The sequence below is a fragment of the Saccopteryx bilineata genome, chromosome 4, assembly GCF_036850765.1.
Source record: "Saccopteryx bilineata isolate mSacBil1 chromosome 4, mSacBil1_pri_phased_curated, whole genome shotgun sequence".
NCBI lineage: Eukaryota > Metazoa > Chordata > Mammalia > Chiroptera > Emballonuridae > Saccopteryx > Saccopteryx bilineata.
In genome coordinates, this window is record NC_089493.1 from 156108749 (window position 1) to 156132034 (window position 23286).

Genomic DNA, 23286 nt, shown 5'->3' on the forward strand with positions numbered 1-23286 from the left:
ATCCTCCCCTAGGGGTCATTAGAAGACCCAGCCCTCAAGCCTGAGTTCCCTGGGAAGACCCCAGGAGGTCCTACTGGGACTGGGCACCAGGAAATGCTCCTGCCCCTTTTTGCTTTGGCCTCTGTGGAGCTCAGGGGCACATGAGCCACATCATATAAGCTATCTCAGCTTCGTGTTTGGTCTTAACATGGCGCCTGGTGAAGTTGGGTCCTTGTGCTAAGCTGCCTCTAGTCCCTTGTGTACAGAGTGTGGGATTAATACACAAGCGAGTGTTATTTCCTTAGAAAATGAACTGTAAGGTTCATCTGGTCCGCTAGGAACACTACCTTTAGGGCATCCAAGATCCTGCCGTCGTAGTCAATCACCACTGTGTCACCTTGCTCGCCCTTGAGGCCAGGGGAGCCCTGAGGCAGGAAGAAGAGGAGGTTTCAGGGAGGAGCTACATTGGCAGGTAAGTGGTAGCCATCTCGGTATCTCACCCAGAGAACCCAGTAACCAGGGCCACACACAGTCCTGGGCGCCAGCTCCACTGTAACCTGGTGGGCCCCGCACAGCTGACACTCAAGTCTGGTCCCTGGGCATTCACTCTGCACTGGCACACAGCTCTCTGATAAAGCCCTGTAGGATCCAGGCAGGGGTTCATGGAGGGGAAAGGTCCTGGGGCCACTGAGGAACATGTCCCACCTGATCTGGGATGCCAGCAATTGGCTTCCATGTGGGAACTGAGGCCCCATCCTTGAATTTTCAAGGGAGAGTTGAAAGCCTAATTTTGAGGTGATATTCCCTAGATTTTTAAATGTTGACAAACAAACAAACACAAAGACACTCAAACCCTCTAAGACACTGTGCAACCTGTGTGTTGGTTTCCCGACCTCTAGTAGAAACTGTGCATATCTTGCACTGTTGTGCACACTCACTCCTGGTAGGAGCACACACCCACTCAGGTATATGCCCTGGGAATGTGTGTCTGCACGTGCACATGTCCACACACACACGTCCACACAAGTGAGTGCATGGCTGCCAGCCCCGCTGCTACCCTCTGCACCTCACTTCCCCAGCTGGGCACCTCTCTGCCTGGAGAGCAGTGAGGGACAGGGAGCACTTTGGTCCAGGTCTGCGGCCAGCCTCTTGCCCCAGACAGAGAGACCCAGTCTGCGGCCTCCTTGCTGGCTGCCTTCACGGTCATGACCTACATGGAACTGTACAGTTTACACTGATTTCCCACACTTAGTGCTTAATCTAATCCCTGGCCACCTGCAAGGCCAGGCTTTGGGCTTAGACCTGGTTCTTGGAGGAGGGAGCCAGCCTCCAGAAGTGCGAGGGGATATGACTGCTTGAGACCACAGAGTAGAGAGCGGGGTCCAAGATGTCAGCCTAAGGGGTGCTGTTAGGGGCTGGTCACAGGAGGTCTGGACTCGGGACCATTTGGAGTGGCTGTACTCCTGATGATGGGGAATCTCGACGTGGGCCTGAGAGTAAGGCCAGGACCCCCCCCCCCCAACAGCGGTGGATTTAACACTATGTGACAATCGAGTCTATATTTGAATATACCAAGAAAAGAATCGTTCACCTGGGAAGAGAGGAGTAAGAGGGGTGAGGGAGACTCTCATTTTCACGCATCCATATTTGAACATTTTACAAAAGACACATATTTTGAGATTAAAAACGAAAATAAAAACACTAACGAAATGTTATAAAAAATGATCCCCAGTTCCTGGAGTCTCACTGCTCCTCTGGGGCCTTTGGGAGCAGGGGCTTATAAAGGAACTGGCCCCTGGATCCTGGGGGTGCCTCGAGGGGAGATTGCTTACCCGCAGCCCTGTGCTTTCATCAGCGCCTCGCGGCTGGGCGCCCTCTCTGGAGACGTGGTTGCAGCCCACTGTGCAGAGCCAAGCCAGGGTGTCTCCCACCCTGGGCCCCTCCCCCCAAAGGGCGCAGGGCCTCGTGTGTATGACTTGGCACCCCAGTAATGGGGCTCTTACGGAATCTTCCTCTGATCCCATGTTGAGCAGAGACAGGCCACTGCGGCCCGGAGCCTGAGGCTACATGGTGACTTAGCCTTGTAACTTACCCAGATCCCCTGCCACCCGCCCAGGTCAGCCTCTGGTTGCCAGTCCAACAAGACCCGAGACCTGAGACCCAAGGGCCCAGGCCCTCCAGGGACTCCCAACTTAAAAAGGCAAACTGGATGTGAAACCACATCTCCCTAGGACAGGGCGCTACTCTGGCTGGGCCTGCAGAAGCCAAGCAGCAGCAGCTGCTATAAAGTCACCTTTGGCCCTGGGACACCGTCCATGTCCTTCTGTCCCTGTGGCCCCATGCTCCCTGGCTCACCCTGCAACAGAGACGTTCCCCGTGGAGTAAGCCACAGGGGCAGGTAAGGGGCTGCCTGTGTCTGCTGGCTTCTACACTAGTTCCAGGAGAACATAGCTGAGCCCACCCACAGAGGATGAACCTCAGGGCTCTCCTAGCCCAGGGAACTAAGGACCATAGCCGCCTTCTGTGCTGAATCTTGGAACATAGTTGTGGCAGCTCAGGGGCTCAAGAGACATTTTCAAAGCAGGCTAGGATTTTGTGGCTGTCATAAGGAGTTTGGGGAACCAGGATGACATCAGTTCCTGGCTTGAGGATAGGGCAGAAAGTGGAGACCACCTAAGATGGAAACCAGAGGACTTGAGAGTGTCAGGTGCCAGACCTATTGATGAATGGGGCCCAGGGCCTTCCTGTTGCCTTTCTCTGGGCAGTTCTGGGGGCTCAGCCCAGGAGGGGCTTCACCAGCGGAAGAAACCTTGGATGATGGTAAGTAGGAGCTCGGGGTGGCGGGTGGGGGAGACACAGGAACCTACCTTGGGCCCTGGAGGTCCAGGGAGCCCTGGCTGGCTGGGAATCCCATCGTTCCCCTAAGGAGAGAATGGTAGAGGCTGCAGCCCTCAGACCTGGGGACACTGGTTGGGCCCTCAGGTGGTCTGTTGGCCACCCCCTCTGGACTTTCCAGCACAGCTGTCCACTTCTGGCACCAGCACTGGTCACACTGGGATGGGCAGCTTCTCCATCTGCCCTTTGCCTTTCTAGGGCAGGTGTGTGGTCAGATCCACTTCTGTCCCCTGCCCCTACTAGCCCAGGGCCAGCCTGAAACGAGCCTCAGCAGGTGTGAGTGTTAGGAACGGGCGGGCAGGTGAAGGAGAAGGAATTTGTCCTTCAGTCAACAGTGATTTTGTGAGCACCTACTGCAGGCCAGGCAAGCGAGGTCTTTGCTCAGTGGGTCAGAGGAAGCCATGGGCAAAGAAATATCCAGGGAAATACATAGCATCGTGCCGGGAAACAGACGTGTCAGGCAGAGAAAATACAAGGATGGCGGGACGGAGAGGGACTTGGAGAAGGCAGCCGGGGACAGTCTCCCAGGGGAGAGACAGCGTTGCTGGGACCTGCCAGGGGAGGAGGAGGCCCAGCCATGAGAAGAGGTTGGCAGAGCTGAGCTCACTCTGGGTCAGAGGTCTCCTCCCCAGCCACTTCCTGTACCCTTGCCGAGAAGCTCCTCCATAGTCCCTCTCACCTTCTTTCCGGGAATGCCGGGCTCACCCTGAGGGGGAGAGAATGGGGGTGCAAGAGAAAGGTCAGGGCCATTGAGCTGCCTGCTCCTTTGAAGTGTCCCCATAATCCACGCCCAGCAGCCCAGAGACCCCAGCTTCCGAGGGAGCATGTGGGTTATAGGGCTGGCAGTCTTGGACTCCACTCCCAACCTGGTCCTTTCCAAGCTGAATGATCTTGGGCAAGTCACTGCTCTTGAAAGCAGGAATGCGACACCCCTAGCCTCAGAGGGTCTCAGACGGTTACTGCAAGATTAGAGAGGGTTTGGAATGGTGTTGATGCCAACTTGGACTTGGTGAACATGTTAAGGACACTACTCTCTCTCTCTCTTTTTTTTTTCTGTATTTTTCTAAAGCCGGAAATGGGGAGAGACAGTCAGACAGACTCCCGCATGCGCCTGGCCGGGATCCACCTGGCACGCCCACCAGGGGGCGATGCTCTGCCCATCTGGGGCGTCGCTCTGTTGCGACCAGAGCCACTCTAGTGCCTGGGGCAGAGGCCGAGGAGCCATCCCCAGTGCCCGGGCCATCTTTGCTCCAGTGGAGCCTCGGCTGCGGGAGGGGAAGAGAGAGACAGAGAGGAAGGAGAGAGGGAGGGGTGGAGAAGCAGATGGGCGCTTCTCCTGTGTGCCCTGGCCGGGAATCGAACCCGGGACTCCTGCACGCCAGGCCGATGCTCTACCACTGAGCAAATCGGCCAGGGCCTAAGGACACTACTCTCTTATGGATTCTTTTTTTTTTTTTTTAATTTTTAATTTTTTTTTTTTTACAGAGACAGTGAGTATGAGAGAGGGATAGACAGGGACAGACAGACAGGAATGGAGAGAGACGAGAAGCATCAATCATCAGTTCTTCATTGCGCATTGCAACACCTTAGCCGTTTATCCATTACTTTCTCATACGTGCCTTGACCGTGGGCCTTCAGCAGACCGAGCAACCCCTTGCTGGAGCACGCCACCTTGGGTTCAAGCTGGTGGGCTTTTTGCTCAAACCAGATGAGCCCACGCTCAAGCTGGCAACCTCGGGGTCTCGAACCTGGGTCCTCTGCATCCCAGTCCAACGCTCTATCCACTGTGCCACCTCCTGGTCAGGCTCTTATGGATTCTTATTGTATTGGCCAAGAGTTTGCTTAAAGGCTTTAATCACAGTAAATATATATATATATATATATATATATATATATATATATGACCGGATAGAGAAGGTGAGGCACATATACACTATGGTATACTACTCAGCTATAAGAAATGATGACATCTGATCATCTACAACAAAATGGTGGGATCTTGATAACATTGTACAGAGTGAAATGGGTAAATCAGAAAAAACCAGGAACTGCATGATTTCATACATTGGTGTGACATAAAAACGAGACTAAGAGACATGGACAAGAGTGTGGTGGTTATGGGGGGGAGGGGAGGAGAGAGAGGGGGAGGGGGAGGGGCACAAAGAAAACTAGATAGAAGGTGATGGAGGACAATCTGACTTTGGGTGATGGGTATGCAACATAATTGAATGAAAAGATAACATGGACATGTGTTCTTTTTTTTTTTTTGTATTTTTCTGAAGCTGGAAACGGGGAGAGACACAGTCATACAGACTCCCGCATGCGCCCGACTGGGATCCACCCGGCACACCCACCAGGGGCGAAGCTCTGCCCACCAGGGGGCGATGCTCTGCCCCTCCGGGGCGTTGCTCTGCCGCGACCAGAGCCACTCTAGCACCTGGGGCAGAGGCCAAGGAGCCATCCCCAGCGCCCGGGCCATCTTTGCTCCAATGGAGCCTTGGCTGCGGGAGAGAGAGACAGAGAGGAAGGAGGGGGTGGGGGTGGAGAAGCAAATGGGCGCTTCTCCTATGTGCCCTGGCCGGGAATCGAACCCGGGTCCCCCGCACGCCAGGCCGACGCTCTACCACTGAGCCAACCGGCCAGGGCCTGGACATGTGTTCTTTAAATATATGTACCCTGATTTATTGATGTCACCCCATTAAAATTAATAAAAATATAAATTAAAAAAAAAGATTAGAGAAGGTCATGAAAAGCCCCTGGCTCTCAACAGGTGCTCAGCAAATGGGGCTCCTTTCCCACCCTTTCTTCCTGCTCAGCTGGGGGCTCTACCTCCTTCAGGGAGGACCAGAGCCTGTTTTCCCAACAGCAGGGAAGAAAGGGGCCTGACATTTGAAGAGGGCTTTAAAAGCTCAAGTGCTTTATTATGTGATCTTCAAAGCTTGATGTGAAGGTAAAGCAGGAAAGATTTATCATGCCCCCATTTAACAGGTGAATAAACTGAGGCCCAGAGAGAGCAGTAACTTGCCCAAGGTCATGGAACTCATTCTCCCAACCCTGCCACCTGGGCTTCAAAGGGGTAGTGAGGACGCGGATTGAGGAGCACTCACCTTGGGCCCTGGGTGTCCCTTTGGGCCCTGTAACAAGAGAAGAGAAGGTGTTAAAGGTGATACTGGAGGTTGCTCCTATCTGTCTTTTCATCCTCATTTTATAAAGGGTGACACCAAGTGCCAGGGAGGAGGCAGGGCTGCCACTGGAACTGGCTTGGGTTCCCTCAGGCCTCAAGCAGTGACAAGCAGACCTCCAGTTCCCTCACAGGGCTGAGGCCTGTGAGCATTCCACTAGGGCTGGAGGCCTGGCCTCCCAAGAGCTCGTGTGCATGCATGTGTGTGTGTGTGTGCGTGCGTGAGGAGCATCTGGGCCTGGAACCACGTCCTGCCAGCTCAGGCCTCTGAAATGCCTTGGGTACTGACCATCTCGCCTTCTTGTCCAGCCTCTCCTTTGGGACCCTGAGGACACATAGAAGAGAACAATGAGGGGATGCAGGGCTCCACAGTGAGCTGAGCCCAGAGCTCCTGCTGGACAGGGCAGGGCTTTGAAAGTATTGCTCATTTCAGCTTCACCAAACCCTAAAGAGCAGGTGTCACAGTCCTCACTTCACAGATGAGAAAGTTGAGGCTCAGGGAGTTACGTGACCAACAGGGCAAGGAATGGGTGAGCCAATTGAGTAGCTGTCCTGAGAAGGGACCCTGGTGGTAGTTTGGTGGATATGCCAGCTTCTCATCAGCAGGCAAAGACAAATTGGAATGCCTGGCTTAGGGAAGGGGCAGTAAATGAGGTCTGGCATGTGGGGTTTGGTAAAGACCATGGCGGGGGGTGACCAAAGCTAACTAGTTAGTACTGGGGGTGTGGGCAGAAAGGGAAAGAAAGAAATAGGGGCTGGTGAAGATCTGCAGAGAAAGATATGTGGGTGAGGCTCAGGACTGGACAGATCACAGCCCGGGTTAGAGTTAGGGTCTGTGGATCTATCTGGAGTTAGAGTGCACGGACAAGAGTTGGATTTGGAATTATGGTCAGCATCTGTAGGGGTGAGAGTTAGGGTCTGATTGGAATATAGGTCAGGATTTGGGAAAGAGCCTGAAGTCAAAGTCTTAATTGGGGATAGGGATCCAGTTAGTTTTGGTTTAAGAGTCTGGGTTGGGGGGTGGACTTAGGGTTGGATTTGGGTCTGAACCGAGGATAGGACTGGGGTTTGGGTTGGTTCTGGGATCGGGGTTTGGGGATTTGGTAGGTATAGGACCAGGTCCTGGGTGGTCCAACTCCATGCTCTCTTACCGCTGGGCCTGGTGCTCCCCTGGGACCATCTTTCCCAGTGTCGCCGGGAGGGCCTCGAGCCCCAGGGGGTCCAGGGGGACCTGGAGGCCCAGTAGCTCCATCTTGCCCTTGGCCTCCCTGAAAAAGATGAGGTCTGGCATGACTCTGGAGGTGAGGAAAGGGGTTCTGGTCTCTAGAGAGACGCCCCTTAGATGGGCAGTCCAGCACCTTACCCTTTCCAGACCTTAGCAGGCTGAGCAAAGGCTTTATTAGGCCTCTTGCCACTTCTTGGTGGCTACACGAAGGGACAGTCCCCTATATCTCAGCATAAGAGGTCAACAGGACCTTTTACACTCCAAAGAATACGCATCTCCTCACCTACATGTTCAGGTGAGTGCTGACCCAAGAGGGATGTGGGAGAAGGCGCGTGTGCCCAACCAGCCACTCTCCTGGAGAGGGGACTGCAGGTTCTGGAGTGGCCTTCCTCGCTGGTCCTCTCCTGTTCATTATGTGACAGAGGTGCACTCTGGGGCATTTGTCCCAGATGGAGGAAACCTCATGTTCACGCAAAAACCTGTACACGAATGTTCATAGCAGTGCTATCTGTAAAGGCCCCAAATAGAAACAACCCAACTATCCTCCAGTGGTAAGTGGTTAACCCTCTGGGATGTATCTATTAGGAGACTCTGCTCAGCAGGAAGTGGACGGGGGCAGAAGTGTGATATGAAGCCGTTTGGATGCATCTCATGGTAATTATGCTGAGGGAAAAAGCCAATCTCAAAGGGTTATATATAAATATTATGTGATTTCATCTACACTACATTCTTGAAATGGCAAAATTATGGTTGTGAGGACTTAAGGATGGGATGGGGAGGGAGGTGACCATAGCTACAAACGGGAAGCATGAGGGATCTTTGTGTGGTGGTTGCATGAATCTACGATGATGATAAAAATGCACACAACTAAACACACAAATGAGCAAAGTGGGTGAAGTCTGAGTAGGGCTGGGCATTCCATCAATTTCCAGGGTAGGAGATTGTACTACGGTGCTGCCAAAGTCACCACTGGGGGAACTGGATGACAGCTAGATGGCGTATTGTTTATTACAATTTAGAGTTATCTAAAAAAAAAAAAAAAAAAGTGACAGAGGGCCACACAGACTCTCTCATGCAGCAACCAAAAGCCCAAATCTCAAGCTGAATGTTAGTACCAGGTCAGACCCCAGGCAGCCAGAGCCCTCACCCTGTGGCTCCGCCCGCAAAGAGGGAAGACCACAGTGTTACCAGCACTTCCTGTTGTTGCCCCAGCGGTGGCCACCCAGCACTGGCACAGGGCACAGGAATGGGACACACCTGCTCACAGTGCCAGCAGTGTCCAACCTTCCTGTAACTAGGCCTTTCCTGGAGTGGGCCCTGCTGTGTGCCCAGAGCTGATGGGCCAGGGTTCCCTGGGGGTCACCTCAACCAATCCTGGGAACACCTGGCCAGGGCAGTGCTCTTGTCCCACTTTATAGATAGAGTGGCCAGCGTCAGAAAGGGTAATCAGTTAACCAGGTTTTCAGAGCCAGGAAAGGCCACTGAGGGATGTGGTCTCTTTTAGACACTCTTCATCCATGGGCTCCATGATGTGAAGGAGTCAGCTGTATCTCAGACCTCTCTCAGTAGTTTTCCCTGTGAGAAACTTAACTGACATTCTCAGGCTCCACCATGTAGACCTTATCAATCTGACACAGCCAAGTTTTGACCGAGAAGAAACTGTGGTTTGTCACTCAGCTGTGGGTGGAGATGTTGGTGGGTAATTCCTGTTTCATTTTATGCTGTATTAGGAAGAATTTGAAGAGACCTTTTCCCCTGTTGCTCTTTCCACAGCTCAGGGGTCCAGGCTGGGGATAACACGCCTGGACTCTACTTATCTAGGCAGAAATGGGTTTAGAAACTGGAGCAGGTCCCAGAGAGGTTCTTAGGTTCTTCCCCTGAGTTACTTGGGAAACGAGGCTGGCCCACTGCCTCCTCCTCCCACTGGGACCGGACCACTGAGGTCTAACCCGAGAAATCTGATGAGTAGAGGGGAACACGCAAACCAGCAGGCCCAGACACACCACTCGGCCAGTCTATCTTGAGGATGTGGCGACTGTGCAAGTGATGGTCTCTATTTATAAAGCCTGGGCTGAGCCGTGGGAAAACCATCTATAGCAAACAGGTCATGTGGTCAGAAAGGAAGAACAGGAATTTAGAAAACCACAAGGCTATTTCTGGAAGCAAAGCCCCTACCCCCAGCCCACAGAAAGGCAGCTTGTGATTGGAAGTGGAAGACCACGTTCCCCTGAGGCCTCTGTACTCGCTCCTGTCCCACAGGGTCCTCTGTGGTGTGGGTGGCTTTGCCCCTCCCCATCAAGGCTGGGTCTGCTTCTTCCCCATCCCACTTGACTCTGGACAGAAGTGACCATTAGAATGCAGGGCAAGTGGTGCTGGGGACCTGTCTGTACAGAGCTCTCAGCAGCCGGCCAGGCCGCTTCTTGTCACATGGAGTGCTGTTCTTGGGAGGCCCCTCGAGGGAGCCCAGCTCCCAGACAACACCTGCATCCACAGCAGCCACGCGAGGTGCCGTTGCCTCGGACTCCGGGCCCCGCTGCTTCTGCCTGCGCAGGTGAGGCCAGGCGACCCTGGGGTTGTTTCAGGCACTCGGGGTGGAGGTTGCCCACAGAGGGTTGTTCACCCATGCAGAGGGTGGGGCTGGGGTCCAGTCTGCTGGGGAGTGGGCTCCTTGTCCGCAGCACTGGCTCCCACCTCCAACAGAAAGCTGCAGAAAGGCTCTTCTCAGCAGCCACCAAACACAGCACTGGACTCAAGGGCGCTCTTTCTTGGACTACAGGGACATCTTGCCAGCTTTCTGTGTTCCTGCCATTGGCCGCCTATCACACAGGTCCAGCACAGGACAACTGGGTCAAATCTCTTCCCTGCTCTGGGCTCACAGCTGCTCATGATGTGGGCACAGCCGGCTTCATTTTACAAACCAGGCTCAGAGTCATGAGGTTGCAGAGCTGGGGCGGGGACGCAGTGCAGCTGGATGGGGACCACAGAGCCTCAGCCCATGCTGTCTGCATGCTGCCCCTTGCCCTTTCATCCCCACTAACACTGCCCTCCTCTCACTCACCCTCCGCTCCAGCCCCACCTCCAGTCTTGGCAGCTGCTTGCTGTGGGCCACTGGCCATGGGCTACAATTTCTACCCCACAACTTTCTTTTTTTTTTTTTCTTTTTCATTTTTCTGAAGCTGGAAACAGGGAGAGATAGTCAGACAGACTCCCGCATGCGCCCGACCGGGATCCACCCGGCACGCCCACCATGGGGCGACGCTCTGCCCACCAGGGGGCGATGCCCTGCCCATCCTGGGCGCCATGTTGCGACCAGAGCCACTCTAGCGCCTGGGGCAGAGGCCACAGAGCCATCCCCAGCGCCCGGGCCATCTTTGCTCCAATGGAGCCTTGGCTGCGGGAGGGGAAGAGAGAGACAGAGAGGAAAGTGCGGTGGAGGGGTGGAGAAGCAAATGGGCGCTTATCCTGTGTGCCCTGGCCGGGAATCGAACCCGGGCCCTCCGCACGCTAGGCCGACGCTCTACCGCTGAGCCAACCGGCCAGGGCAACCCCATAACTTTCTTAAAATCAATGGGGAGTATGCCAGTCTCCTGCCTTTCTGTGGGCAGCTGATGACCGCCTCACAGCCTTTGTAGTCAGGTCATCGCCGTGGCCTGCCCGGGCTGTGGCAGAGATGGAGAGAGCCCCTTAAGTGACCCTCTGCCAAGACTTGTCTTTATGAGGCCTATCCCACTTGGGGTCTCCATTCTGCCTCAGCTTCTGCTGAGGAGATGCCTGGCTTGGCACGAGGCACTGCTGAGACCTGGGATCCGGGAGCACTGAGGGCTGAGGTGGTCTGGCCGAGGCTCCCATTTACTCTCCCATGATAGTGCTGGGTACCACTTTTATGACTGCAATGAATTTTCACCACAGTGGCTTGGGGTAGGGATTGTCACTTCTACTCACTGTCAGAGAAACGGAGTCTCAGAGAAGAAAGTGATTTGCTCAAGGTCATTTGGCTGGTAAGTGGCAGAGCTGAGTTTGGGCTCAGGGCTGATGCCCTTACAGCCTTCCCTTGTCTGGGGGTGCTAGCTGACCTCAGGAAAGTCGGTTTCTGGTCTGGGCTCCATGCCAGCCCTGCTATCCGCCCACCCATGGTCGTGGGTGTGAGGGATGTCTGGCAGAGTCTTCCCATCTGTATCAGGACAGGGTGCAGGGACTCCCACCCAGCAGCTACTTAAACGAAACTGAAGCAGGACAGACTGTGGATGGTAAGCATCCTCACTCACCCCCTTCTGTGATAAGTGAGAGGGCATGCTTTATTATATCATGAGACAAACCATGTAGGTAAGTGATGGTGGCTTGCTCATTTCTTACCTGGGGGCCAAAATCTCCTGGTGCACCCTAGGAATAAAAACAGGGAGATATGTTACCACTGCTTTTATTACCTCACATATATTGAGCTCTGTGCTCAGAACTTCACATACATGATCTCTCCCATTTTACCAAAAAACATATGCAGGCTCTGTTTTTCTACATTTCCAATGAGGAAATGAAGGCATGGAGAGGCTGAGTAATCTGCCCAAGATCACACAGCTGGTGGATTCCAGGCTTGGAAGTAGGTGGTCTGTTACAGACTGCCAGCCCCAGACATGGTGGGACAGAGACAGCCACTCTCGCTGTGTCCTCTGGGAATCCCCAAACTGCAGAATAGTCAGGGCTGATAATTACTTGATTAATTGTTTTGGGTCTCCAAGTTTAGGACTATTATATTGTGCAGCAATAGATTCTAAAACATTAGTTTCTCTCTGATTTTAAAATCTCTGCGACAATTATTTCTACAACTCAGTGGCATCAGCCAGGACCAGTGGAAAGGCACTCACTGCACCTGCCAACTGCATGAGGGTCTCATAGTCTACACAGAACCTGGGGCCGTCTTCCCCTGGCTCTGTGAGGTTGGTTTACACTGACAGATGGACAAACGGAAGCCCATAATGCTGGGCAACTTGCCAAAACCCATACAGTTGGTGGTAAGGGTGGAGCTCAAACCCGAGGTTCTGAATACCAGATCCTCTGCCCTGCTCAGTTCTGGTGGGGGACTGGGGCACTGGTGACCTGTAACTAAGTGGCCCCAGTAGGATGAGGGATGTGGTCCAGCCACGCCTGCTCTTTCCTGGGAGTACCTAGTCGGTCTTACTACACCTAAGTCTGCCCTGGTCCCTCAGTCCCCTGACCCTACAATGGGACACACACATCTCTGTCTCTCCTGCCCTCTTATGAGGCACTCAGAGGTCTCAGTCCTCCAAGGCTGTGGCTGTGACATTTAGCACCAGTTTCCAGAAAACCCTTCTTGCAAGGGGCTGTGAGGATCCCAGGGACAGCTCTCTGTCACGTGTCTTCCTGGCATAGGTGTTGTCTCTACAGAGAATGCAGTCAACAGTCATTGGTCAATTCCCTGCCCCAGGCCTTCCTGGCACTTCCTTGCCCCACCTTCATGATTAATTACTTTGGAAACCAGTCGTTCTGGGCAGACTGCTTTGAGTTTTGTAATACTTTGGTGTACGGAGAACTCAGATTCAATCTTTTGGAACTTTAAATGATCAAATGTAAGCCTTGTGACCATGATAGTAGGTAGGCACTACTGGCCTCACTTTATAGATGGGGAAACTGAGGCTCCAGGAGGGATTGTGATACTCTGGAACTGGGGTTGGAGGCAGATGTCTGGCATCCTTCCTCAGCCTCCTGTGTCTGGACAGCCTCCAGTATCACTTACCTTTTCCCCCTTGGGGCCTGGAAGTCCCTGGAGAAGGAAGGTGGAGAAAGAATAGAAGTGAGGGGAGGACTAGGCTGGCCCCCTGCTGGCTTTCCTAAGGCTTTTCAGACAGAAGAGCCTGGAAAACACACATAAGATGGTCAGCCCTTAAGGAGGCTGCCGTGCTAACCCCAAGGAAGTGCCATACTTCAATCCTCAGCATGAGGGACCCTAGGGGTTGGGGGCCACTAGTATCCTCTCTGGACAGAGGCACATATGCTAGTCAGGCTTCCCAGAGAGCAGAACCCTCCTGGCTCAGCACCTGTTGTGCTTGGGTGAGGGTCAGAAGGCCACTGCTCTCGGAGTGTGGGTAATGTTAGTGTGGGGTGGCTTCATGTAGGCCACGGGGCTGCCATCACTCTCTGGCTAGCGGGAAATGTTTTTCTTTCAGATCTGACAAGTTACCAGACCTTCTAGGAAAGAAGGTCAAGCCACAAGGCCCACTGTGGGGCTCAGAGTCCCCGGGGTGGGGGCCAGAATTCTTGATCAGGGTCTTATCTGCTCACCAGCCTCCATCCCCCACCAAACCACCCATTATCACTTCAGCCAGTAATGGGTTTGCTTGTCCATTCATTCAATAACTCGTCCATCCAGGTTCTTTGCTCTAAGCTTTAATAATGCACACGTAATGAGTCAACTCTTTGATCACTTGTCAGTTCATTCACTTCTTCACTCGTCTGTTCAAACATTCACCTACTAACTCACCTATTCTTTCATGCATCCAACTACAATATTTGTACAATTATTGATTCATTACCTCCTTTTTTACTGTCCATCCATCCATCCATCCATCCATTCATCCATCCATCCATCCAATTATTTATTTAACTATGCTGTTTTCTGTGCATCTTATTCATTCTGCTCTGGACTTTCATGGACCGTAGGCTCGTGACCCGAGTGTTGAGAACTTAGCCCAATGCCTGCCATTAAAGTATTGAGACCGTCAAGGGCGATGCTTTGTGGCTAGGGCGTGCTAGGAGGAACTTCTGTGTTTTAAGGGCTGACTATGCCAGGGACAGTGCTGTCTGCAGTTCTCCATATCCCCAGCATTCCTGTGGGGAGGGTTAATATGCCTCTTTGATAGGGGAGAAGTCTCAGTCTTGGGAGGTGAAGAGGCCTCCCCAAGGCTGCACAGTCAGCAGGTAGTGAAGCTGGATTTGAACTTAAGTCTGATGCCCAAATGGCTTCTCTTTGTGCTGAGCCAGCTTCTCAGTGGGTCTTTCTCAGTGCCCCATGGTCACTCCCAACCCCACAGTGGCAGCCCCATCACAGGACCACCTAGAACTGCCTTGTCCTCACTTACTGGTTTTCCATCCAGACCCAGTGGCCCCTGAAAAATGAGAAAGAGAGAGGAAGAGAGCAGAGGTTACATACGGGAAAAGCATTTGCTCTGGGTGTTATGACCTAGAGGTAACACCGAGTGACAAGGGACCAAAGCCTGTGCCAAGCCCGTGACCTCATACACTTCACTCAGATTCAGGGTGGGAGCACATGGGTTTTGTTTGCTGCCCAGAATCTCTTCCTTTGACAACAGAGCCTTCTTTATTCCCCCAAACCACCCCCATCTCCACCCATGGGGCTTGGACACGTGACTGCCTTCCTTCAGCTGGGTGATTGGTCTGGGGATGAGAGGCATGCCTGGGACTTTGGAAGGCGGCACTTTTGGAAAAGAAGGCTCTTTTTACCCAATGGAGCTAAGCCTGGAGCTTCTGGGGCAGCATGCGGCTTGAGAAAGAGGGACAGGGAGGACAGCTCAGTGAAGAGACTGAGAGAGAGACAGGGCAGAGGGCCTGAAGCTGAAATTGCCAGGTGGTCTTCTCTTTTCTGAGAATACATTTTTTCCTAAAACCAGCTTGAACTGAGTTTCTGTCACTTGTAACTTATTTTATTTTTTAATTAAAAAATTTTTAAGCGAAAGAATGAGTGAGAGAGACAGGGGCAAACAGACAGGAAGAGAGAGAGATGTGAAGCATTAACTTGTAGTTGCGTCACTTTAGTTGTTCACTGATTGCTTTCTCAGATGAGGCTTGGGGGGGGGGAAGCTCCTGCTGAGTCAGTGACCCCTTGCTCAAACCAGCAACCTTGGGCTCAAGCCAGTGACCATGGGGTCATGTCTATGATCACATGCTCAACCTGGCGACCCCATGATCAAGCCAGATGAACCTACACTCAAGCTGGAGACCTTGGGGTTTTGAACCTGGGTCCTCAGCATCCCAGGTTGATGCTCTATCCACTGCATCACCTCCTGGTTAGGCTGTCACTTGTAATTTATTACAAACTGAATATTTGTGTCCCCTAAGCTCCAATATGATAGTGTTAGGAAGTGGAGCTTTGGGAGGTGATTAAGTCATGAGGATGGAACCCTCATGAATGGTACTAATGGCTTTATAAAAGGAAGCCCAGAGAGCTCTGTTCTGCCATGTGAGAACACAGTGAGAAGTTGGCTGTCTGCAACTGTTAGAGGGCCCTCAATGAGAATTTGACCTTGCTGGTCCTGGTCTTGAACTTCTAGCCTCCAGAACTTTGAGAAATAGATTCTGTGGTTTATAAGCCACCAGTTTGTGATACTTTGTTTTAGCAGCTCAAATGGGCTAAGACATAACTGGAAGAGTCTTAAAGACTCTTTCAACTTCCTGCATTGCTGTGGCCTTTGCAGGCAAAAAGTCAAGGCTGAGGGAAGCCAGAAAACACGAGGGCGAGTCCTGAGAGCTGGGGCACCTCACGGGCTGGGGGCTCTGTGGTGTCTGCAGGGGACCAGTAACCACTGCACCCACCCACCCAACAAAGCTTTGGGTCTGGGCACAGCCTGGTAATTGGCAACACTGCCCGCTGGGTCCAATGGTAAATGTCTACTTCCCTTGGCTTGACCTCCAGGCTGCCCTGAGCAGCCAATCTGCGATTCCCCATACCTGAAGGCAGCCTCTCACCAGGGCCTTGCTTCAGGCAGGGAACCAGGGATGATCTGAAATTTGGTCTCTGAAATGCTTCTGGCCACCGGCCTCACCATCAGGGGAGGTATCATATGGGACAGTTAGCGTGGGTGCCAGGCACAGGGACAGACAGCTCGGCTCTGGGAAGTGGAGAAGCCACTTCGTGGAAGAGGAAGTATTGATTGAAGCTGATGCATAGATGTGGATGTGGGGTTGATGGCCCTGAGGATAGCTGGAGTCCCAGGAGAGGGGCGTGGTCCATCCCCCAAATCTGGGGGGCCAGGCCCTAGAGACTCCTGGGAAGCCCCTGCCACAGTTCAGGTCTCCATCGTCAGGCTGGTCAGCTCGCTGGTCTCTTCTTGGGGGCTCCTGGCTGCTATGACCCCTGGATTCACATGCCAGGGTCCTCCTCCCTTCAGCAGTCTGCTAAAATTGGGACCCATGCCTCCACCCCCCACTCAGGCACTGCTAGACCTCCCCAGGGCCATGCCTGCCTGGGCGTCTCTACCCTGGACCTCTCACTCCTGCCCAGCCTTTGAGCTGCCAGCACACACACGGGCTCGGTCCCATCATGGGAGCCCTTCACTGCCCCAGACTGTGGGTGCCACCGCCCACTGTCCCTGCTCCTCTCTCTGAGTCTCTCACAAGAGGAGCAGCAAGGAAAGGCACCTGGGCCGTGCATGGGGTGGAGGCAGGGCTTGGGCCTTGCCTGTGATCAGATGCCTTCTGGGCCTCAGATTCCACAGAATGGGGGGTCCTGAGGGTTAGATGCCATAGCACTGTGCCTTGTGGGTACTCAGTGCCCACAGTCTTCTTCCCCTGACTGAGCAAAGCCAAGAAATTCACCAGAGGTTTTTGACTCCCAAACCTCACAGCTGTTTAGAAGCCAGATCCTGCTTGACCCCCCCCGCCCCCCCCCCCCCCCCCGTGCAGATCAGCTGAGCCCCAGAATGTCCTGCACGTGAGAATCAGTCCAGGTGGGCAGAGCCCCTGTGTGCTGGCTCAGACCTGCCTCCCTCAGGGAGCAGAGTATCCTCGAGCCTCAGGTTCCTCATCTGCAAGATGCAGGTCTCACCAGCTCCTTTCCAATGACAAGTTCCACAGGCCCCAGTCAGTCTCTCTGTCTCCTCTCAGACAACCTGAGTCATGAGACCCTACAGGCCAGTTGACACAAAATCGGGGTCTGCATTGGCCCTGGGGGTGGGGAGGGCTGGGAAGTGACCTTAGCGTGGCCCTCCAAATGGCAAGCAGGGGGAAAGCAGGCTCTGCCTTGTGGCTCTGCTCACTTTCTTCCTCACACCAGGGTTCGTGACTAGCATCCCACAGAGCCATCCTTTGAGAAAAATTAACAAGGTGGCAAAAGAGGGGAGGTTTCCTGGTGAAGTAAGTTGGGGATGTGGGGTGTGCTGGCTCCATCACTGGGGCATCCCACTGTCCCTGAGGAAATGGAGCCTCGGGGTATGCCTGCAGCGGAGGGGCTGTGCGATGATGGCCTGTCTGCGCCGGGGGCTCCAGCCTCCTGATCCACCAGCAAGTTATCTGCTGAGCTGAACTAAGTCAACAAATGGGCCGTGTTTAGATGCAGACAGCAGTAAATGCTGACGCCGGAGCTGCGGGACTGTCTTGCTTTCTGGTTGTAATTAATGCTGATGGCTCCTGTCAGGGAACAGAGGCCTTGAAATGCACCCGGACGGGGCCCCTGGATGAGGGGCTTACCAGGATTATCAGTCCAGGGCCCAGTAATTATGGCCCATATGTTGACAATTCATCAAATTACAAGGCTGTTGGGGCCTGGGGTCTCAGCCGGGACGTGCACATTCCTGTGTGAAGGCTCTCTCATTAGGGCCGTGAGGGGTGGTGGGCAGCCCTTCGGGCGGGCCGGTTCCATGTGGTGCTGATTTCTCAGGCCAGGCCATTTGCACACATGCCAGCTCAGCAAGGTAGTCTGGGTGTAGCAACTTCCCAGACTTGAATCCCACCTTTGAGAAAGGGAAGAAAGGTCCCTCTCTTCATAGGTCCAGGTTGAGCCCTGGTGCACAGCCGGGCACAGTGCGTCTCAGGGAACACCATTTCAGGGTCTGGGACACTGAAAAGTGGGTTTTGCAGTCACCTAATGCATAGCAAGTGAGGGGATTGCTGGGCTTCAGCTGGGTGGGTCTCAGGAGCCTGTGAGGCCAGGGACTGGCTCCTGGGCCTCCGTGCTGCCCTCCTATCCCTCATCTGCACAGTGGGGGGCTGGCCTGGAGCCAGGTTTGATCTGGTCCATGCAGTTAAAAGCAAATAAACAAACAACTAACTGAATTAGTTGCAACACTTAAAAATTGTGACATTTTACATAAACATCTGGAGTTTGGACTTGTCTTGGAAAGTTGGAAGAATTCACACTTCAGGGCCCCATGTCTGCAATACCTGCTGGGCCTGGTGCTCCTATAGCTGGGCATTGCCATGGGGCTGCAGGCTCTGCCCCTCCCGACCGCTTCTCCCCAGGCCTGCTGCCCCAGTGAGTGCCATTCCAGCTGTGTAGGGGCATCTGGGTTTGTAGCTGGCCTAGAAAATCTCCAGGTCGCTCTCGGTTCTGTGATTCTGTGAGGCTGGGAAGCCAGCTGGCTTCTATTTGGGAAGAGAGCATGCTCAGTGCACTGGAAGCAATTACACGTACGTCCACATTATACATCACGGCTAGGAGAGGTGGTGCTATGCCTTTGAACTGGTCCCCGAATACCTGCTTAAATTACACATTTGCCTGTTACATAATTACCCTGTCAGGTATCAGGGAAAACTGTTCCTGGGTGGGGGTGAGGGGATAATGGGTTCCCACTGGGTTTGGGAGGATGGAAGATGGGCCAGTGAGTCAGGCTGTCTGTCTGAGCTGTCTTGGTCTGATGTCTCCAGACACCTGGGGCTGGTCTGGGGGAAGACACTGGAGGTCGCAGACAGGCCGGGCACCCATTTTGTGGCAGCCTGCTGGAAGGAGCTCTAGCAGTACAGAGTGTCAGTGACCAGAAGTGTGACCATCCCAGTATGTCTTGAACTACATGACAGAGATTGTCTAAAGGGTGGCAGCCTGTTTCGAACAGCATGACTCAGAGAATGTGACTGGGACCTGGCTTTATCCAGACCCCAGGAGATAGCTGGCAGCACACACCACGGCCATGGATGTTCTGCCCTCCTACCCCGACCTCTGTCTCTGGGGCCCTTACCTTCTTCCTCCCAGCCTCTCTGTTTGACCGTATACCCTCTCTGAAAGCTTTCCCTGAGCTGCTTGGTTTCCACAGACAGCACAACTGTCACCCACTGGTAATGAATTGGTTGGAACCTTTAAGGATCCAAAAACTTTATGTAAGTTTTGGATTTTTAGCCTTTCTTGAAACGTTGTAAGGTGTAATGATCCACCTGCATGGGCTGAACTGTGGCACCCTCGTTTGGATGGAGCGTGTTCTCTGTACTCAGCCCAGGCCACAGCGGTCCCTACTCTCTCCTGCCCCCAGCAGCCTCCCCTATTCCCTCCCCTAGCTGGCTCCTGTAAGGCAACGATGGTCTTGTGAGCCTGCAATTCTGGCTTGGAACCGTCTCCAAACTGTGGCCCTCTCTTCAGGTCCACACCTCTCCCACCTAGGACTTGGCCTCTCTCCTGGACCAGCCTCCACCAGCCTCCCTGCCTCTGCCCCCCATGGCCAGCCTTCCTGCACTTCAAAGGTGCAGGAACGTCTGATTGCTATATCCCGGCCTTGCAGACCTCACAGTGAGCCACACAGCTTCTGTGGAGCCCGTTTCCTCCTCTGGAAAATGGGAGGGCTATGGGTGTGATGGCTTCCCATAGGGACAGCACCTGGCCTGGAGAGTGGCACCCAGTGGGTTGGGTTAGTGTGACTGTAATTCTCTGGGCCAGTTCTAAGGGGAGTCCAGAAATGGGGCAGAGCTAAGAGACATAGTCCCTTGCCTTGTCATCTGGATGTGGCCAACCCCAAGCACAGTCCTGTCAGGCAGCTGCTGCTGTTATCCCCATCGCAGAGATGAGGAAGCTGAAGGAGGCCTCACAGATGGAGCAGCCAAGCATGGCCAGCGAGGCCCAGGACACACCTCGGTCTCGGCCTGAGCCCTGAACACTTCCCACCTGCCCCCCCACACACACCCTCAGCCGCCACCCTCAGGCAGAGCCTCCGGGCCTCTCCTGTGCTTCCCCATCTCCTTGGAGACTCACATGCTATCTCAGAAGCCTTCCTCAACTCCTCCTCACCCAATAATTTCTCAGTTACAGACCGACTGCGTCTTCCTGCCACCACTGCTTCCACAGTGACATCTCTGCCACTCTAGTGCCATTACTGGCCTGGCTCTGAGGGTTGTCCAGGAGTCTTTGAAGTGCTCTCCCTAGGTTCCCCAAGCTGGGCTTGTGCCAAGATGTTTCACTAAGTGTGGGTCTAAGTAGCCCCCAAAAGGGAGGCCCCATTGGTGGAACCCCTCCCCCCATCTTGTATGGGAGATGACACATGGGGCCAATCTGTCCCTAGATGCCCTTTCTGACAGGTGGGTGTGCAGCCCTGACTTGCACACCTACAGTGAGGGGGAACTGCCTCCTGGGCAGCCTAATGGGCTGGCAGTCTTTGTTTAGGTCTGGCCTTCCTCAAGTTGGGTGCCACTGTGAATTCCCTCCACCTTGTGGCCCCTGGGGAGGCAGCCACATGGCTCAGTGACACTAGGTTCCTAGGGCCACTGGCATGGTGCCCCCCACCCTCACTCTTCTGTTCCCTTGAGAGCCTGACCTGCCTTGGTTGTACCCCCCCCTCTGTCCTCCAGACACCCCCTTGCACCTCCCCACTTCTCAGTGCCAAACCTGGCCTTCTGATCTTGGCTTGTGCTTCCCTTCCTCTCCTTGACTCTCAGTAGGCTGTGCCCGGGTTACAGGCATTTGCAGCAACTTGTACCTTCCTGGCCCTGAGCCCAGTGCACAGTGAGGTGGGACTTCCTATGAATTTTGATTCTTTCTCCCATAGTCTCCATAGGGGTAGGGTCCCTGGATATAGCTGTGGAGATTGTATCCTAAATGCCATACAAAATCCCTCACACATAGCGAGAACACAATAAGTATTTGTGGAATGAACTGTGAAGTGGACGACTCTATGGATGAATGTACAGTAGTTTCCCACTAGTGCCAGTGCCAGCCTGGGAGCACCAGAGGGCGCTCTCGACCTGCAGAAGGCTGCTCTGGGCGCTGGCTGACTCCCGCATTCAGGTCAGGGCATGTGAGAATAGCCAGGGTGCTAGGCACTAGGGACAATGGCTGCAGAGGGACTCCTTCAGCCTCCAGGGCTTCCCCTCCTGGGGTCAGTGACCATCACAGCAGCAGAAACTGTCACTCACTGAACTCAGCCTGTGTGCCCAGCCTAGGGTTCCCTTAACTACTGAAGAGGGTTAAGTACGGGCTTGAGGTCACACAGTCTACAGAGCCACAAAGCCCATTCTCTCTCTACCACATGGACAGGACAGGGGTCCAGTACATGATTTCAGGAGAAGTTGGGTGGACCAGCTTCATGCCCAAACATCTGAAATCTCACAAGTCTGTTTACCCGAAGGACCCGAGTTTGCCTCAGTGACTGGTACTGGTCTGTGAGCACTCTCTTTCAAGCAGGGGAGTGAGGGTGCTGTGCTGCCTGAGCAGGCGGGGAGAGGTCAGGCGGCAACCAGTCTGGAGGGTCCCATTCTGCTAATATATCATCAGAGGCACGCCCAGAGGGGCAGGACACACCTCTGCTGTCCCCACAGGGTTAGCCCTGCTCAGTGCTCTCCTAGAGCTGGAATCTGGAGCAGGTACCTTGGGCTGAAACCCAGGGCTGGACCCCTGGCCACTGTCTGGATGATGAGAGAAGCTGAGAGGGTGAGCGAGGCCTTTGGAAACCGAGGGCTGGAGCAGCAGCACACAGGTCTCTGTCTCTTAGCTGCCCCACATGTGACACTTGAGGGGACACTAGGGACACAGTGTGTGCCCTAGGTAAGAGATCTGAGCCAAGGAGCTCCTGCTTTGGGTGGCGAGAGACCGTGGGGAGGAAAAGCCCGTGTGGTGGCCCTTTCCTGAGAGCCTGGCTGTGTCTCCCCAGGTTCCAATCTGGGCTTTCACTTCGGGCAGCCTGCTCTCACTCTGTCCCACTCCGCTGAAACCTGGACCAGGGCTGGGGAGCCAGGAGCAGTGCCGCAGGGGACAGATTAAAGTGAGCTGTAGGATGTCAGACTTTAAAACAGATGAGTTTGGGATGTTACAGAGAATCATTTAACTCATTACACTTTCACAATCAAAGCTGTTTTTGAACCACAAGAGAGCAAGGAAGCATATGAATGTATGCTGCTCTGTGGTCCTTCTTTATTCACTTGATTAATTCCAAACAGTCCAGCCGAGTCATTCATTCCAAAATCAGTCCTAGGCTGAGGCCCTGCCTTGTGGTCCACATTTCTGCTCGGAGCTTCTGCCATGCCCAGGGCAGAGGATGTGGTGCTCCCATTACTGTGCCGTGATGCTGTGCAGCTCCTCCCCCCACAGCTCCTGTGCATTTATCCAGATGTGTCCTGGGCACCGTGCCTGGGCGGCTGGCGCTGCCGGCCATGAGGAATGCTGGTTCTGGACCTTCACCTTGGTTCAGGCTTCAGCCGCAAATTATTATAACTGCCTCCTACCTAGACCTACAGTCTCTGCCCTGGAGCAGGGAGGCCTTCTCAATACAAACATCTGTCCAGGTCATGAGGGGTTTCCCTGGCCTCCAACCTCTTCAAGTGGGTTGGGGCTTTACTCAGCATCACCTTCTCTCCTCTCCCTGCCTGTTTTCTGAGTCATCATCCTTGGGCACAGGGACCATGTAGCACCTTCCGCCATGATCACGGTGTCTGTATTTGTGCTGCATAAAATTTCCTTCCACCTTCCCAACTCCTACTCATCCCTCAAGATGTCCCTGAAATGTCCTTCCTCTGTGAGGCCGCCTCTGGTCCCAGGCAGAGTTAGCACGTCTTCCTCTGTGGGGCAGAAGCCCCGTTCATGTGCACTGCAGCCTCCTCGCTGTGCTGCAAAGTCTCTGTTTGGGAGGGTCTCATTCTCAACTGAGGGACAGTGGGCAGGATGGTGGTGACAGGCCTTCTTTATTTGTGGTCAGAATCCCAATAAAGGTGACTGGGCCCAGAAAGCCACTTAACAAAGCAGCTCAGAGCCCAGGCCAGTAGAGACCTATAAACCCTTGCTGAGTGGGATGTGGCTCCCTGGGGCCGCCTCTTTTCCTCAGGCACTGTGCCTGAGGAACTGCAGCTCTAG

General features: G+C 53.9%; 1 protein-coding gene across 1 annotated transcript in view; it reads right to left on the minus strand.

Annotated features, from left to right (window-relative positions):
* Positions 1-23286, minus strand: part of COL23A1 (collagen type XXIII alpha 1 chain) — a 423137-nt gene that overhangs the window by 12814 nt on the left and 387037 nt on the right. Inside the window, exons 6-14 of the mRNA XM_066272386.1 lie at positions 14372-14398; positions 13030-13056; positions 11634-11660; positions 7207-7323; positions 6345-6380; positions 5982-6008; positions 3554-3580; positions 2847-2900; positions 327-404 (exon numbers count right to left, since the gene is read on the minus strand). Coding sequence (XP_066128483.1) covers positions 327-404; positions 2847-2900; positions 3554-3580; positions 5982-6008; positions 6345-6380; positions 7207-7323; positions 11634-11660; positions 13030-13056; positions 14372-14398 — 420 coding nt within the window. The remainder of the gene's footprint in view (positions 1-326; positions 405-2846; positions 2901-3553; positions 3581-5981; positions 6009-6344; positions 6381-7206; positions 7324-11633; positions 11661-13029; positions 13057-14371; positions 14399-23286) is intronic.